This window comes from Bactrocera latifrons, unplaced genomic scaffold (genome assembly GCF_001853355.1).
Source record: "Bactrocera latifrons isolate USDA-ARS-PBARC rearing strain unplaced genomic scaffold, ASM185335v1 scaffold_15, whole genome shotgun sequence".
Taxonomy (NCBI): Eukaryota; Metazoa; Arthropoda; class Insecta; order Diptera; family Tephritidae; genus Bactrocera; species Bactrocera latifrons.
The window spans coordinates 2553187-2572629 of record NW_017534963.1 but is presented as its reverse complement, the minus strand read 5'-3'; the positions used below and the strand labels follow the sequence as shown (position 1 = coordinate 2572629).

Here is a 19443-nt window from a genome sequence, read left to right as displayed (position 1 = left end):
GAGCAATCACAACTTTGAATGCCCCAAAAAACATTTTACCCTACAATGCTTAGCGTATCGAAGATAGTTTTAATATGGGTTCCTGTGTTTACTTGGTACCAAAACTCAGATCAAAAGGTTTATACAGTCTACATAACTGCATATGAAATGATTGCAGCGCTGTTTAAAAACTATGATCATAAAGCGTACATTTGATTCAACACTGTATTGAGGGTTAGCGAAGTTCTTTGGAAAATTTCTACACTCTCAGATAAATTCACTGCATGCAATCAAGAACCGATTGCCTCCCTAACAGCGTGCCTCCCTAACAGCGTGGAAGCGAAATCCAACTTGTAAAAGTTTTTCCAAAGTTCAAAAGTGAGCAAATTACCGAGTGATTACGCATTTGTGTGCATTTGCTGGCAACCAAATAAAAATTTGAAAAGTGCCAAAACTTTCTGAAGTGAAAGAAAACTTTATGTGCCAACGCACAAATGCATAAAGTAAATAAATATTTAGTTTAGGTTAAGTGTTACACTACTTGGGGGCAAGTGAGTTAGTAATTTAATATAAGAATTTTCAATATTGTAGAAAGGGAAGCGGAAAGTATTTTAAAATTACTATTCTCGAGTAAATATTGGATATTAGAACTTTTTGTGGAATTATGTCGGACAAATATTTGAAGAATTGTACATAAGTGTCACAAAACTAAATAGCTTGTTTTAAATATTATTTTTAATTAATGCTCATTGCTTCATTAAACTATCTTTGTTTTTTCTGAAGGAAAATGGTACTTCGCCTTCTCATGTCTTTTGCTTTTATTTCGACTTTCTAGTGTTGGCGCAAAATACTATTTAAGTGTTTGACAGCTGTCAAAAATCAATACCGTTCATTACAAATATGTAAATTGTTTTTTAAAATATTTCACTACAACAACAGCTGTTGGCAAATGCTTGACGAAGCTTATAAAAGTATTAAGTGAAGCTGTCACTGATTACATTTTAATGAATTTGTAACCACTTTGGGCACTTGGAAGTGGGTTTTCAATGAAAATATTAAATAATTCAAGATTCAGTGTAATAGCCGATCAAGCAGAATTTTTATGATAATTAGTGAAATAAGACAGAGAAAACTTATGAAAACTTCTTTTAAAACATCAACAAAAGTTTGTTATAGAGCTTATTAAACCTTATTTAGAACTTCTTTTAGAAAATCTGCAAATATTCTTTCCACGACTTTCAAATTTCAGTGCTTTTACCCTGTCCAAGGAAATTCGTGCACTTACCTGAATGTTAATGCTAACTCGGGTGTCGCCAGCTGTAGATACATACATACTATATTTCGTATGTATACGAAGAGCGACTACCTGCAAAAGAGGATACTGGTTATTCTAAGAAGTATTACAACTAATTGAAGGTTAAAATTCATATACCTAAAACCAACATATGTACGTCTTTGGAATAGCAAAATTATATGTTTATGAATTTAATTAATTTTTCTGCGATTCACTACTTTTTTGCGCGCTATGCTTAAGTGCTGCTCTTTTGACAAAAAAATTTATAGGAAAGTAACAATATATGCTGGTGCACTCAATACAAGAGTAAGAGTAAGTGATAGCTGAGTGAAGTCACATAACCACTTGCTATTCTCTCTATTTGTGATACATTTTCTTTATGTTAGTTCTTTTTTTCGATTCGCCACTCACAAAGTTTCGATAAATCAAAGAAATTTATAACTCGAACTTGGAATATTAAGTTTGCCACAAAGTTTGAAGCATGCAAAAGAAAACGCCAAATATCCTAGAAAGTATATATCGTCACCTAAAACGCAAAATAACGTAACATCACTTTTTATAAGTTGACAGGGGTGGAGAAACTATATAATATAATACAGTCACTTTGAAACAAAATTGGAGTTTCGCGTATAAAAAGGTTTTATATTGGTTATATCTGACAGCGGAAAGTGAAAATCTAATGTTACATGTATGTAATAGGATGTAATGAATTCTAAGCAATAGAAAAGTAAATTTTGCTTTTTTTGATGACACGTTGTTTTGCATTTTACGCAATGTCTATGTCTATCCATCTGTAACTGCGGGAACTATTCCCACAATTTATGAGATATCAGTCAGAAATGTCGTCACGCCCTTTTCTCTTCAAGAGGCTAATCATTTGTCGGCACCGTCTTTATCGTAATACTGTGGGATATAGGTGTCATACAAACTAACCGATTAAACTGAAGTTCTTGTGCAGAAAGTTTTTTCATTTTGCAAGGTAGCACGAAATTTTTCGCATATATTGGATAGTACAAAAATGTATTCTCGTATTTCTGGTCGACCTATTGTTGAAAAAGTCGATGAAATTATGAAAAAAATTTACCAGGGCCGTCACCTAAGCAGCCGTGATATCGCTAAGAAACTTCACATTCATCGCCAAACGGTTTTGAACCATTTAAAAAAGGTTGGCTCCAAAACATAAGCTCGAAGTTTGGGACCACATGAATTGTCTGTGAAAAATCTAATGGAAAGAAATAACATCTGCGATTCTTTTCTGAAACAAAATAAAATCGACCCATTTCTGAAGGGAGTGGTAACAGTCGAAAATCCAGGATTGACGCCTCGAAAGATTATGCGGAGTGTTTGGTGGAATTAGAAAGGAATCACCTACTATGAAATACTCCTGGACGAACGATTGATTCTACATTTTACTGTCAACAACTGATGAGATTGAAATAAGCAAGCGAAAACTAATCCGTGTTCTGGCTAGAACTGATCAATAGAAAAGGCTTCGTCTTCCTTTAGGACAACGCAAGACCACACACATATTTGATAAGTCGGCAAAAACTAGTAGAGCTTGGCTGGGAAGTTTTGATGCCTCAACCATATAGCACTGACCTTGCACCATCGGACTACCATTTGCATCGGTCAAAGCAGAACTTCGTTAATGGAGTAAGTTGGCTTCAAGGGAAGCATGTGAAAATTACTTATCGCAGTTTTTCGTCGAGAAACCAGAAAAGTTTTAAACTGATGGAATAATGTCTCTAGGAAAAATTGCAAATAGTGCTTGACCAAAGTGGTACATAATTGTTTATTTAAAAATATAAAATTAAGTTGAAGTTTGATTAGAAATACCAAAAGACTTTTTCGACTACCCAATATATACTATAAATTTACATTGAAGTATATTCACGCAGTAAATAAATTTGCAAAGTTATTTTTTAATATAATAATTATAATATTTTATGTGAAAGTATTCAAACACAAGAAACATATCCCACTCTTATCGCAATTCTGCTTTCTAACCCAAAATATCAACTATCGAAGACAATCCGTAGTAATGCACGACGCAATTACCTCATACAAGTTGTAATTATAATATTAATTAATTGTATTTCCCGCATCGAATTCAATTAGCATTTTTCGAGAGAAGCAATAACGGCGATAGTGTGAGTAATTAATGTGTTCTCTGTCTACCCACAGCTATAAAATCTCTTTCCCACATGAGAGGCGCAAGGTCAGTTTCTCTTAAGTGGGCTTATTGTACCGTTATGTATGTGTGTACTTTGTCAGTGTAGTGTATAAAATATATGAACAGCTCATTTCGGCCATACTTCCTTTGGGGCAATAATTTTGGCATTTATTCCCTTTCCTCTTTCTCTTTCCATTTCGGCGCTTATAATTAATTAAGCTTCCATGGGGAAACGTTGACCGCTTTTTGCGCAACACTTCCCGAAACGTTTGTGCTTTTGTTATATTATTTTCGTAGTTTCTATTACAGTGTGCGTTTCCCTACTGGGGAATTTTAGTTTAATTAAATTAAATAAAATATTTTATTTTATCATTTTCATTTCCGTCACTTGCAGCGAAATATAGCCAATTTACAGTTAAATGGAATGGTTGTGTGCTACTGTCATAATGTAAAAGCTATTGAGGAGATGATATCATGCAATAAAAGCACGGAATTGCATGCAGCAAGAAGGATGCGGAAATAAAGAAATAATTGGCTTAATAGTAGAGGAAGGATTTGTATTGTAGTAGTGAATAAGTTACCGGAAATTAATGTTTAATTATTTTAGATCAAATCATTGAATCTGTAAGTTAGTTTTGTATATTCTTCAGAAATTGTTTGGATAGAAATGCAATTCTGAAAATTTTGTATAAAAAGTACTTTGAAAGAGACTTGTGACTAATTAGTGCTTTCCGCTGCGAATTTCATATATTTCAAATAAAGCGGGCGATCCAAATAGAGGTAATTTTCTCAATAGGCTTTTTTGAAAACAAGCTGTCATGTTATTTTTGTTCACTATTGTTTAGTATATTATCAACGAAAGACTTACGCCTGGATAACATTTACAATTCGTTCATCTTTACCTCGAAAATTCACGTTCTGTACAGAATGTGTTATGCGCGTTTCTCTTAACTTATGGCCAGTATTCATTATTGGATCATATTCGAACGAATTAACCATGTCCAGCACGCAGTGAAGAAAATATAGCAGCCGTAGCTGAGAGTGTTCACGGCGACCGTGGATAGTAGATTCGACGCCTATCGCAGCAACTCGGACTGACGTATAGAACGATTTGACGCATTTTACGTCGAGTTCGTGATTTGAAATCGTACAAAATACAACTTGTACAAGAACTGAAGCTCTTGAAAAGTTCCAAGAAGATCCGACGTTGTCGAGCCTAATTTTATTCAGCGACGATTTCCATTTCTGGCTAAGAAGCAAAATTACCGCGTTTGGAACGAAGGACAACATGAAGAGATTAAAGAGTGGATGGAATTGGTGGAATTACCGATCCATATTTCTTCAATAAATGTGTTGAGAAAAAACTTAGATGAGCAGATAATTTCAAGTTTTGGGCCGCTCAATTGGCCACCATGATCGTGTGTATTCACACCGTTAAACATTTTTGCTGTGGCGGACATGTAAAGTTTAAAGCCCATGCGCACAATCCCATTTCGATACAGACTTTGGAACAAAACATAATGCATGTCATCCGTAAGTTATGCTCGAAATGCTCGAACGAGTCATCGAAAATTGGACTCAACGGATGGACCTTATGAGGCATAGCCACGACCAACATTTGAAAGAAACAATGAATGTTCGTTCGTATGATTATTAACATTCTTCGTTAAACTTGAAGTTTCTGTGTTTTTTCTTTAAATCTTTCCCGTATATGCTTCTAAGTTCTGTATTTAAATTTTTTTGACGCGTGGTTTTTTGGATTATCTAGTCTGGTGTATTGTGTAAGCTGACAGCGAATTGTTCTATTGTAAGCTATGCAAGGGTTCATTCAGTAGGCGTTTTTCGTAGATTGAAATAGTCAAGATTGCGAATTGTCAAGATCGCGAAAGAAGGCGTTTACGCAAAAAGTGTTTAAAAAAATTAAAATAGCGGTTTTATTGTAAAATCAATGGAACAATATAAATAAATAAAGGTAAGATACTTATTAAATTAAAAATAAGTCATTGGAAAAGTGTTTCGTTTGTTTACAATAATTTTGTAAAAGTGCTGTTGGCTTTAGACTAACGTACCAGGACAATAAGGACTTTGAAGTTTTTATCGCTTTTTACTTGAGTTACGGCTGTCGTAAAAAATGTTTTAGCTCCGCCTATTTTAATTCGGGCATGAGAGGGTTAAAGAAGTAGGTAACCTCGAAATGGATCAACCTTCATATGCAATTTACAATTTATTATTTGGAATATATTTTTAAGATATCATAGAAGTTTTAATTGAAAACTCATGCTTTATTTGCAAAATTGTTTTAAAAAAAATTCAAATTTCTTAAACGTCAAACTAAAAAAACAAATTCTTTGTCAAAATTTTACTTTTGAGTGTATTACTGCCAGTGCGGCATAGTTGAACTTTTGACTATAGATTTCAGTATCAGAACTGAAATCCAAACAAATTACACCCTGCTATGACTAGACACAAGCTTTTTTGAATTTTTGAAAATCTGACAAAATTACATTTTTATTTTGAAGCTAAAGAGAATATAAAAATCGTAAAAAAAACAAGGAATTCGTGCCAATGAGTAAAAAGTCAAAGATTTCGAATATTTTATATGTTTAAGTGGTTGCATGGATTTCTTCGTGTAGCAGTCTTTTTTTCTCCAATTATTTCTCATATAAAAAATTAAATACTTTATTACAATTTTATTATTCTTACAAGTATACACTACATTTTAACAAAGAAATTCTGAAATTTTTGGAAAAAAATTTATTGTTATTATAATTTTAATTTATTTTGGTTATAAACCAAATTGATGACTTGAGATCTCAACATTGGGTAAATACAAATTTTCAAACAAATACAACAAGCGGAGGAAACAATCGCTGCTGTAGCTGCTGCCATACAAAACAATCCACGTGTTTCGACAAGAAGCTTATCTGCTCAAATGGGTGTAAGCAGACAGTCTTGCCGATTCGCTTGGAATTTTTCCAGAAGATGCTTCAAATTCCACCATTTCGATGGATGGAAACATGTTGAACTGTCTTTTCATGTCTGACGAGGCGCATTTCGATTCAAACGGCAATATAAACAAACAAAATTGTCGAATATGGAGTGCTTCCAACCCACAGATACTCCATGAGATGGAATTGCGTCCACTTCGTGTAACAGTGTGGTGTGCAGTTTCATCACGCTGCATTGTCGGGTCCTACTTCTTCGAAGAAAACAGTCACACCGTCACGGTTACTGGAGACCATTACTTGAGCATGTTGAGAGAGTTTTTCTATTGAGAATTACGACGAATGAGAATTTCTTTCAACTCTGTGTGGTTTCAGCAAGATGCATTTAAGCATTTAAATTCCATTATTTTTAAAACTAATTAAGCTATATTTAATAAAATTGAATGAGCTTTAACATGAATTCCATATACTGAAGAAAAAAATTGTAGATTATTGACCGCAGTGGTTCATATCATACAATGACTTTTCAAGTCATTAAAAATCTAACGCCATACGGTGTAAACTCTAAGCTATCGATTTCGCTATAAATCTATGTTTTTATTTTTTTGGACTTATCGAAATCCTTACGTGGTTATTATTAATTTTTCGATCACTAAATTTTAAAAATCTAGAAAATGAACGGAGGACGAGTTAGTTACTTTTGTAGTAACTAAGCTGCATGAACATTGGATCAATCCTTGGAACTTTTGGATCTGCTCGTGATTGTGAAAAGAAAGAAAATATAAATCATAATATCGATGATTATGGAAAGTAAGGACAAAAGAGTTCGACCTGACTTAGGACCAGTAAAATTTACTTTATCTACCTAATAATGAAGTGCTATAAAATATATGCACAACAAAAAGAAAAAAAATATTTAATTAAAACATAAAATATTTGTATAAAGAAAATATTTCAATTTCATATATATTGTAACACTTAAAACCAAACAAAATTAATATACATATATACATTAAATCTAATATATTTAAAACATATTTGGTCTTGTCAGTTACTTCCAGCCAGCAATAGTCCAAAATCACAGCATAAAAAGGCACATTGAGGTAGTTTTAAAATCCTTTAAGATCAATCGTCACATCACTCATCTCCTTATCTATCCATGCTCACCGTCTGTGAGACAACGACGATTCCGCGTCGAGCGGAGTCGCGTGTTCACAATTCAGTCGAGATGATGGCGCCTGTTACGCCACAAACAGGCACTATCGCAGCTAGTGGAACACTAGTCGCGGCGTGCTTGCCCTTTTTGGGATGTATACGATAACGTTTTGGCGCGCTGACACATTCGAAATTCTGCAGTTTGGTATAAGCCGGATGATCATCTGGACTAAATTGGCCGGCAATGGCTTCGGGTATGGCGGTGACGTTGCCAAATGAGTAGGCTGGTGCATCCTGTAGATATTGGCGCCATAGGCAATAAGTATCCGAGGGCGGCGCAATGTTCACATAACTCACTCCACTGCTGCACGAAGACAAATCGCGGCGTGTACAAAATGGCGACGAAGTCTTCGGCATTAATTGCACATTCTCGCGCATCATTAGGATCTCCATTTTTAAATTCGAAACGGGTTGACTGTCACTGCGCTCCGATGAGGTGACACTGTCACAATCACTCTGTTTGCAAGTACTGCTCATATCACTTGATGGGTTCATGTCCTTTGTGTGTAATAATAGGTCATTGTAATTGAAACTGCTGCAACTGCTATCCAAATCATCAGTGGAACCAGTGAAGTAGCCAATGGAATGTTCCGTTATGCGTTTGTGTTGCACTGGTGGCGGTGTCTCTTGTTGTGGCTTTTGTTTGTCGCTGAGGGTTAGACGCGCCAGCGCTTTCGGCATGTCCTTGCGGCAGAGCTTCAAGAAAGCTGGTCGTTTTTGTAGAATTTGTTTCTTTTTGGTTGGTGTGGAGGAGCTTCTTGGTGGGGGTGGCGTGCTACAGCTGCTCCACGTACTCGCACTGCTATAACGTTCCGATGTATTACTGCTGCTACTGCTTTGCTCCGTAGAGAGTCCACTACTGGCGGTACAGTCGACGCGGCTGCTAAAGTTACGTTTATGCGGTATTGAGCGGACAGGCATAGCTTTGTCAAAACTAGTGTCGTATGAAAAATTGCTCGCTGTGCAACCCATTTTGTTAAAACTAATATTTTGAAATTGCAAAAAGTAAATTCTCTTCCTAAATGCGTGTGCTACTCATGCGCTGCTCGTTCGATAATGACTGACCTACGCAGTGGTACGGGTATTTATACCTTGAAGCCACAGTCTTGAGACCTACCTGCGCGAGGTAATGTGTGAGCGAGCGCTGCCTTTGGCGGCTTTGACAGCCGCGTCGCATAGGTTTCGCGAAATCGTTTCTTACCTGCCTGCGACGCTTGACACTAAGGCAGTTTCATGGAAAAGCAAATATCGTTAACCTTGGAATTTTCGCTTTTCCGCTTATTTTGGCAAAATTTACATTTTCCTCAATTGCGTTTACATTGTTAAGGTGCACATTGTTGTTAGTAGCTCTATTGTCTGCGACAACTCATCGGACGCATAGTGTGCGTGCTAATTCCAGGTACCATATATGGCTCCGTGGTATATCCCTTGCAGCTGTATGTCGCCGCGTTTAACGTTTCGTGGATTTAGTCGCAGCAGGTATCGACTGTTTACTTAGTTACTGCAACTATATGTTGCCACCTTTTCGTTGGCGCAGACAGATATTGCCTTGTCTGCCTTGCCTATTAACCTGGTCTAAGCCGCTTCGCGTTGTTGTTGTTGGTACATGCTAGTTCGTCAAAAGCATCTATCAGCTAACGCTCATGTTAACATATTGCTTATTCAGAATTTTTTTCCCCGACTGTACATTGTATTTGTAGATGAGCATGCATTTTGTAGAGTGTTTCGTTCTTTGGTCCTTTGGCTGGTTCGACCACAAAAATAGTATTTGGCACACTAATCACGGTTCACATTGTTCATACGCATATTTCTTTCGCAATATCCACAATTCTTTTCGAATATTATGTAAACATTTGATTGGACTTTAATGAGTTTCCAATATGCACGAAGATGGTCAGAGGGGCTTGCTAATTTAAATACAATATATTACGGTTTCTTTGTTTTGTATCTATAATCATATGTATTATATGACTGCGTTTTCATTTTTAAAAGAACACATTTGTTTCTTTTTTTTGTTTTTAGCAATCGTATTTAAGGGTCAGATAATAAAAGTAAGAAAAATAGAAAAATAAAGAAAAATGGTTAACAATTGTTTCATAGAACATTCTTTATTAAAATTGAACACATTGACATTTTTAGGTTATCCTCAGCACAATTGTATATAAATATATTACTTCGCTCCAGAAACAATATCTAGAGGTCTTGCGTAGGATGTTCCAACAAGGAAAATGATTCAGCACGTTCATTTATTATCCTATTTAATTCTATAATATCTCTAGAATATTGTCGTGTAAAATTGATCCTAGTAATAGTTTTGTAGAGAATTTGTGCGCTCGAGGCTAGCTGATCTAAGTGCGCGGTCTTAAACGCATTTTTCTCGAAACTGGGTTTCAGAAGAGTGGTGAGAAGACTTTTCGAGAAGTACTAAGCCGATCTTCATGAAATTTTGCACAAGTCTTTGAGATATTATACAATTCTTATTGACTTGGACGAATTTCATTTTCTTCGATTACAACTATTTGAAAAAGAAAATTTTCGCGTTCGCCAAAACTTTCATTTTTTTCTTTTTCCAATTTCAAAGCTTAGGTTTTAACTTAATCACGTATTTTTTCACTTTAGATGATCCTGTAAGAGGTTATCCTGCTAATGCGGGCGCATCTTTTTTCCGAGGGGTCACGGGAAATGGCGTCACAATGTTCTAGTTTTGTATTTCATTTTTTATATGAGAAAGATATTCTTGAAGAAAATCTTTTTTTACCCTAGTAACCACTTAAGTGAAACTTTATTAAGAAAAAAGTAAGAGACGTGTTCTCAATGCTGATTCAAAACAAAAAGAAATAAGTAATGAGTAGGGTGTTCCAAAGTAGGAAAATGAGCCGCACCTTGAATATCTCGATCTAGTAAGTAAGCATTCTGAAATTTTGAAATCAAATATAAGTAGTGATCACCTTTTTTCAAACAATCTAAATTTATTATGTACATTGTCGTGTTCGAAAGAATATTTTTACATAGGCTTTTTTCGGTGTTGGAAGACAAACAGCTTATGTTGAATCTTCAGTTTGGCTTCAGAAAATTTCCAAGCACAATTGAACCATGTAATAGGTTAGCACTGATGCTATTGAAAATAATAAATACTGTTCTGTTTTGCTCCTGCATTTCCGCCAAGCATTTGAAAAAGTCTGGCATCTGCTTCCAGAAAACGGCAAATGCAACTGAATGCTCGAGAACTGTGGCTCGCCAAATGGAACATTGATATCAATACCTAAAAGTCCGCGGTAGTAGTATATATCCACAATCACGAAAATTGAACTCAAGTGGCTTTATATGGTAAGTTGTTACCAACAAACACATGCACAAAAAATGTGGGGATTACAACTGATAAGAGGCGTAATTGGAAATATCATGTAAAAACAAATAGATCTCAGCTATGATTAAAGTAGCGCAGCTTTACTAGCTCCTTAGGCCAACATCCCGCCTCAGTCTGAAGATTACAATGTCCTTCATCAGGATATTAAGTTGTTTACTGTAAAGCAGAATCATGAAAATTCAACTGCTGGGCAATAGTTTACAACGTAGATGATTGAAAAGATACCACTCGCTAGAACTTCCTTTTCAATTTAATTAGTATTTAAATTTGGATTTTAATTCATTTATCTATTATCGTTTTTTATATGTGGATCTGTTTACATATAAAAAAATAATTAAATTTCAAATATATTGAAATTTACAAAACAAAAAACTAAATCACTCGGAGTTGTACATATTTTTCGTAAAAAAAAACCATTTTTTGGAGAACAACTACTATTTGTCAAAAATCTAAATTTTTACTAGTCATTCGACTTCCTTCTAGAGATCAGTTACGAAGCAAAGGGATCGATAATTTTTAAAATGATTTCGTTTTTATTTATTAAATAAAATGCGTCTTCAAAAATCAACAAAAAAAAAAAAAAAAACGTATTTTACGTTCAAGGAGTCGTTTACATTAAACGAAATTGGTGCCTATCTTTTAGGCATTCTGGGAGGTAATAGTTGAAATTTTTACAGAGTTGCTCTAGAGAAGATCTTTATTCTAGTTTTTCTAAAATTTGGTGTTTTTAAGATAATATCGTTTGTAAGGGAGAAAAACTTACAAATTAAAGGGTTATTCTTAATTTTCCTTGCTCCTACAAATCTACATGAAGCTGAACTGGCAGGAGAAGATTTTCGTAATGTTTAATATTGTTTATACGAAACAACAATAAAATGTGAATTTAAGTGTATAAAAATATATTAACTTATACTTCATGGGTATTCGAAAACTTGAATATTTCGAACATGTGATCTCCCTTGTTTTTAATTAGTTCATGTTTTTAAAAATTAAACCCTTTTTTATATACCTTTGTTTTTAGTGAATTTTTCGCTAAAACTCTTTCCGGCGCCTTTAATGCCACAAATCCGCGATGTGCGTTAACTTCTCCCACAAAGGTGCCACACCCTGCCGCTACCGTTCCGTTATGCGGATGTACATAAAAGGATTTTCCATATATCTTACAAAATAATTAACAGAGTTAATTGACATATGGCAGTTTAACGGCTGGACAATGCAGAGAAGAGCCCACGCAAAAATCCCAACGTTTTACTATGGACTACTGGAGGTTCAAAAGAGGAAAATTTTTCGCGACGCAAAAAAAAAAAAAAAAAAACTAGGAAAATTTCGCTAAATAAATGCCGACGGCGGTGATAAAGGTAATGCAATGTTAATATACGGAGAGGTGCGCGACATATAAAGAACTGCATTTGAGTGAGTCTGCAATGCCTTCAATTATCGAAAGGCAACACTGCTTTCGGGCAATTCAGTTCAAGGCCGCCATTTGTTTGCTTTGAGCATTTGTCAGCACAAAACAAAATGTTATTTGTAAAAAGAAAATATTTAGTTTATGGCACTTGAATGCCAGCAAGATATGTGCTTACATTCCGAAGTGTGTGTATTTACATATGTCAGTACAACGATACATACATACATACATTTCCAGAAATGAACTTTCAAGCATCGACACAAAGTGATAGTAACTTGTATTTGGAGAGTAGCTAAATGGTTCGCTACGTGTGTATGTGTGGACAATATGTATTTTGGAATAGTTTGTAGTTCGAGTGAATCGCCATGTTAGCCATTTACATGCCAAACCAGTCGAAAGTGTGAAAATGTGTCCTATTATTGCAGCAATTTCCGTTGGCTCACTTAAGCGCCTGAACAGGCCATGCAGCTTCAGTTTGGCGGATGCGCCAATTTGCAGCTTCCACTTACTTAGTATTTACTTTCGGTCGTCTGCATAGCGAATGCGACAAAGGAATTTTCAAGTACGCGCACTTAGTTGCAAGTTTATTGGCAAACTATGTCGGGTTTAACAATATTGAAATGCTCTGCACGCTCTTGAAAATGGGCGAATATGGGACGTGCGCCGTGCTTGCGTGATATTTTGTGGCGCGGAATCATTTGGCTAAGTGAAGCACGATGTCGGTGGGTTTATCGGTGGCGCATAGTGCTGGTAGGTAATATCAAAAATGCCCACTAATTTCCTATATGTGTGTTGGTTATACCAAAGTAAGGAATCAGACTAATTTCATGGAACGACTTGATGCATTTTACGTCGAGATTTTAAATTGAAAGCATACAAAATACGGCTTGTGGTAAAATTGAAGCCGTTCGACATTCTCAAGCGACAAAGCATTAGACTCTTGCCTGTGGAGATATGTTAAGTTTAAAGTATACGCCGACATTCCTGCTTCAATTCCCGTCTTGGAGTCGAAATGCTCGAATGAGTCATCGAAAATTGAACCCAAAGGATGGTCCATCTGAGACATAGAGAGACATCTGAAGGACTACTTCGCGTATATACAGACAGTTGGAAATGGAGAAAGGGATTTAGCTTGTCAAGCGGATCATTTATATGTATATATATTTTATAGAATCTGTCCCGTTTCCTTCTGGGTGTTACAAACTTCGTGCCAACTTAATATACCCTTTGAAGATATAAAAATCTAACCAAAAATAATTTCGAAACTCTACTTTAAATTAGCGAGAGATTTTGCGAACCAGTTTTGAGAGTCGAACTTGTCGCATGTTTTTGTTCAAATCATCCAGTAAATAATTCGTAAATTATCTCTCTAACACTGAATATAAAAAAAAAAAACGGTTTTTGCGACGGGTAAGTTTTTCAGATATCTCGATTCCTAAAATTTTGAATTTATAATATTTATAGTTGGCCTTAGAAAAGGTATTCGCGAAAATAATATACCCCTTGTTAAGTGCGGTGGCACCCAATAAATATATTATATAGTACATTAATATTAAAAATATGTATGTATGTCCATATATATTTCATGATACAAAATTTCCGCTTTTGTGTCCACAAAACTAAGTGCTCTCATTACTCTTTTGTAACTTTCTACAAAACCAAGCATTTTCGGGTGTAATTTCCCACAGAAGGGCTGAAGGGTAATTATGCAGATTTCCCCACACAGTAGTTTTCCATCTTTAAACACAACAATATATACAGATAAATATGTAAATACACCTCTCTTTATATATAAAAATAAGCATTGGCCTTGTAGACCGCCGCACACCTATGGAACTATTTACTTTACACGGTTACATGTGAAAATAATTAGCCACTCATCAGTTTTCCTTGTAAATAAGTAAATGAAATACACATCACTTCAACTTCAAGTGTAGGAACACTTCCGGTGCTAATGGGGAATACCTTCGATGTTGTAAATATGTCAGCATATTTACTTTGTATATTATGTAAGACAAGTTTATGGTGTTAAAACAAAAGTTAGGCATAATAGTTAAGCGTAACACATGTGAGGCTCAAGCAGATACATCTCCACTTCGTGGAGATACATTTGAGAACTGTGCCTTTACCTTGGTGATGAGAGCGGTCCATAACCAGACCCAAATTCCATTGAAGGTAATACAATTTGTATCTTCTACTTAGCTTCATCACAAATTTATCTAACAGTAAGTGCGTTACCTCTATGTAACCACCATATGTTCCTTACTTAATTATAAAATGAAGACCCTCATATAAAATATTAAGTGAATTAACTGCTCGCGATTCAGTACATTTAAGATTATAACAAATTTAATCTCACTTATCCAAGGTATGATGATATGCAACTAAATACGTATTTTGGTAATTAGCTTTTCCCAAAAATAATAATAATACATAATTGTCTATACATATTACTGAACATTTATGAAATTTTTTTTTCACATAAAGATGTATTGATTTAGACAGTACGGTTGATTGCAAAAGGATATTAGTTTGAGCACCAAAATAGGACTCGATCGGTTTATAATTTTTCTAAATAAATTAAGTGCAGATTTCTGATATTTCAATTATCTGTCGACACAAAGAAAGACTACAAGTCACTTTCTCCAGAAATTTCATCCCAGCGCCAACTACCATTGGATAAGCCCCCCTCAACATTGAATATAAAGTTCTATCGAACGTAATATGAAAGATTAAACCACATTGTCAGTAAACTTATTTGAACTTATCAGCCCTGGAAAACAAAACAACAACTGACCAGATATTCACCATGCGTCCAATCTTGGAAAGACCCGAGAAAAAGTTGGCTTTACGCTGCGCTGTTTAAATTTAGTACCCCACAAAGCTAATACGGCTGTATAAACTGATGTTGAGTATTACCAAACGCTCTGCCAATTTCTGGAAGGATCTTTCCGAGCCGTTCGATACCAAACGAGGTTTCATACAAGGCGACTCTCTATCGAGCGACTTCTTCAATCTATTCCTGGAGAAAATAAATCGAGCTGCAGATCTGAATAGGGAAGATAAGAAGAATCTTCTACAAGAGTGTATAGCAGCTGGCCTACACCGCGCTGTTAGTTCTGATTTCTGCAAGTTGGACAAAGAAGCGAAGCAAATGGGTCCGATAGTGAACGATGGTAAGACGCAATATCTCCTGTCGTCAAACAAACAGTTGTTGCATTCGCGATTTGGTCCACACGTCACTGTTGATAGTTATAACTTCCAAGTCGTCTATCTTAGAACGAGTATTACCACCAACAACAATGTCAGCCTCGAAATCTAACGCAGAAGAGTTACTACTTCGGACTGAGCAGGCAAAAGTACAGTCCTCTCTCGACGAACAAAGACCAAATTCTACAAGTCACTCATCATCCCCGTCCCGCTGAATGGTGCAGGGGGATGGACGATGACAACACCTGATTAGTCGGCGTCACGAGTTTTCGAAAGAAAGGTTCTGCGGAATATTTTTGGTCCTTTGCGCATGGCAACGGCTAATATCGCATTCGATGGAACGACAAGTTGCACGAGTTATATGATGAAATTGACATAGTTCAGCGACAGAAGAAGAGGAAGGGATCCTCATCGTTGGAAAGACCAATTGGAGAAGGACCTGGCTGCACCTGGAGCTTGCGGCAAACAGTGAAAAGGAAGAACAACTGACGTACTATTGTAAACTCGGTTATAACCGAAAGCTCAAACCTCGAGAAGATTTTCTGCTTTTCATCTGAAGAATGACGTAAATTTTTGATATTTATTCATATACTCATTTGAAAGTTTTCAAAATGGAAAACAATTGCAACTAGTAATGCAATTATTTGCAGAAGATGGCGAATATACATACGTATAGGAGAACAAAATGGCTAAATATTTACGAAGAAATCCTCATTTTGCTTGCTTTTAATCCACTATGTATAAAAGCTTACGTTCCAAGCCATCGGAAGCCTACCTGAGGTTATAAAAGCTTAAATTGTACATTTGATTCTCCGTAATTGTTAAAATAAAAGGAATGTGGCCATACAAGCATTACACTTATAAAAACAATAACAATTCATTCATCAAAATCAAATCCGGGCAACTTTTTTGTATTTAAACTCCTTTGAGTCTAGGCACAATAAGTGTATCTTTTACCAATAAATTTATATAGCAAATGCTTTTTCCCTCTTTTTCAATCATTTTTTTTTTTGTTTGTTTTTGTTTTCATTTTAACTTGACAGTTTTGCCTCAATACCCAGAGTTTGTTTGCAGTTTTGCCTTTATTTTTGCTTATAACTGAGTTCCATACAATTTACTGTTATGCTGCTTATGCTCCCATTGGGATCGGTTTCACTTCATTGCGTTCTCATAGTTTTTTCCGTGCTCGGGGGGAATCGATTGTTAAAAGTTTTCAGTGCAGTGGTTGACACAACAACTTTATGGTTAGCTCACTTGTTTAGACAGTTTATGGTGTAAGTTTAAATTGGCGAGGGTGCCGATTGTGACTCTGGCATGTGTGTAAATGTTTATAACTTAATAACTAAGAGTATGTGTTGGCTAATAAGAGTCAGCTAAACTTTTGAGTGCTTTCGAACTGAATCCGGGGAAGCAATTAAAGTGCTTATTTAATTTCCAGTTGAAAGTGTACATAAATTTAATGAAAGCAATTTCAAAGTAATCAGAAATAATTGTACAATGGACATAGTTTAGTCCATCGTGTAAAATGTATATAGTTGGGTCCATGCTGATTTAAAAATAAGCAGCTGTGGAGAATTCGGGGAAACTAATTAACTTTTATATAATATATACCAGTGAAGGTCAAAGCTTTTGAGTTGAGTTGGCCCATAGAACCTATAAAATGCTAGAGTCTAGATTGAACATAACATTGAATTTTGAACATTGAATTTCACATTTGAATTGAATATTTTTTTCCTTGTTCGAACGTTTGGATAGATGTGTTGATCACTAGCCGAATGCAGCTCTAAATACTCTACAAAAAAACCTTAAAGCACAAGTGTTTAGTATGCCAAAAGATGGCCAAACAATGTATATTCGAAAGATTTGCTTTGAAATGCGGTTTCTTTCATTAATAAAACTAAAACACTAAGAATTCGCGCTTGAAAGGGAACACTGAACATTCAAAAGATTGCAAAATTAATCAGAATTGTCAAGCAATCGACAAAAATTATCTTCAGTCCTCTCTAATGAATACGATTTATATTGCAATAAAATAATGGTAGGAATGAATCTGGATGGCTAAATCGAGTTCGAAAAACATATTTAATTATGTTTTGGAAATTGTAATTTTGCCAAATTCTATCGATGAATTTATAATGAGTTTTCTAAAGGTAAAAACAGTGTCAAACAGAGAAATACAGTATATACAAAAAAAAGTTAACTTCGTCTGCACCAAATCTGTAATACATACATAGGTGCACAGCATAGAAGGGCATACAAAGAAATATCTAATCTTGATTTTAATCGGCCAGATCGTATGGCGCTATATGCTATTGCGGACTGATCTAAATAATATCTTCCCAGATTAGCATTGGACAATAATCTGTGCGAATTTCGCGAGATTGCTTTATTAAATAATAAGGTTTTTGTATGGTGAACTTGATTTTACCCGAACAGTTTGTTTGACAGCTATATGATATATCATATAAGATGGTCCGATATTGTCGGTTCCGACAAATGAGTAGTCTCTTGAGGGAAAAAAGGACGATAACTCAAACACTGAGGGACTAGTTTATATACAGACAAACCGACATGGCTAAATCGGCTCAGATCGCCATGTGGAGCATTTATAGAGTATCCAACGTTTACTTCTGAGTATTACAAAATTTGTATGTATATTATACCCTATTTAGGGCATAAAAAGAAGTGATTAGCAATTCAAGAAAGAGCATCAGTTCAATGAAATATTCAGAACTTTTATACTACTTTATATATACTTTCTTTTTTCGAAATGATCGAAAATGATTAAACTAAATACGAGGACCGTTAAAGGGCTGATATTCAGTCAGAGATATGGTGGATAATAAATATCATTAAAGAACATTGTCACGAAAATCATTAAAGACCACAAAACTTATCAATATTTGGCACGTTATTTATTTAATTATATCTTCTTCACTAGGTGTAAGAAGAATCTACTTAAAAGACTGGTGAAAAAAACTTGAATACTTTAAAGGAATTATTATTGCAAAATTATATCCCGTTATATAATTTCTTCCCGATTTATATATTGGAAAAATATCACGTACGAAGTTTAATCAAAATTGGTAGGATGGGTCCCGAGATATTTAATTTTACTTAAAAGTGGGCGGAGCTACTCCCATCGTCAAATTTTTTCTCCCGATTCCTATAAAACGATCTCATTACATTTCGGGTATAAAATTTTAAGTCTCTGTGGCCACGCCCATCCTTTAAAAATTTTTGACCCACAGGTGCCGCTTGAGTTCTATATCTTATTTTAGTGCTTAGTTATTGCATTGTATACGTTTTTAATGGCGTTTTGTTGGCATGATCCGATTACGCCTATCAACGAACTTCGCCTTACTTTCTTTTAAAGGATCATGTGTATCAAGCTTCATCATGATATCTTAATTTTTACTCAAGTAACACGTTCCTCGGGCGGATGGACGGGCGTCCAGACTGTTAACTCCGCTTATTTTTTAGTGTCCAATTCGAATCAACTTAGAAGATAGGAAGTAAATACAATTCATATTTAAAAAATACAGTGAATTATCTATTAAATGGACACCTTATTAAGCGAGCACTATTAACTGGACAGAAAGGCTGGTAATCAGACATTCGGAAAGCAGCATTAAATTCGTTAATTCTTCCACTGAAATTTATTTCTATGAACATATTCAAAATTAAACCTCAAGTATATTACAATCCCTGGGATTCCTATAATAAAAAAGTATAACATTTTCACTGAATTGAATAGTTTATTATATGAATAGTATGAAGTGTATACCATAGCAACGCGTGGCCGAGTCCCCTAGTATTATATATACACTTCTGCGTACAGCGCTAAAAAAT

The 19443-nt window shown here is 35.2% G+C and overlaps 1 protein-coding gene across 1 annotated transcript; it reads right to left on the bottom strand.

Moving 5' to 3' along the window:
• Positions 1–7440: 7440 nt before the first annotated feature.
• On the bottom strand, positions 7441–8629 carry LOC108965887. The gene has a single exon (XM_018928561.1). It carries the CDS (start codon positions 8576–8578, stop codon positions 7604–7606), a length of 975 nt encoding a protein of 324 aa, XP_018784106.1. The 5' UTR covers positions 8579–8629; the 3' UTR covers positions 7441–7603.
• Between the last annotated feature and the right edge of the window lie 10814 nt (positions 8630–19443).

Bases quoted from the DNA above. Each gene is read 5' to 3' on its own strand.
- LOC108965887 (XM_018928561.1), bottom strand. From the start codon at position 8,578: ATGGGTTGCACAGCGAGCAATTTTTCATACGACACTAGTTTTGACAAA.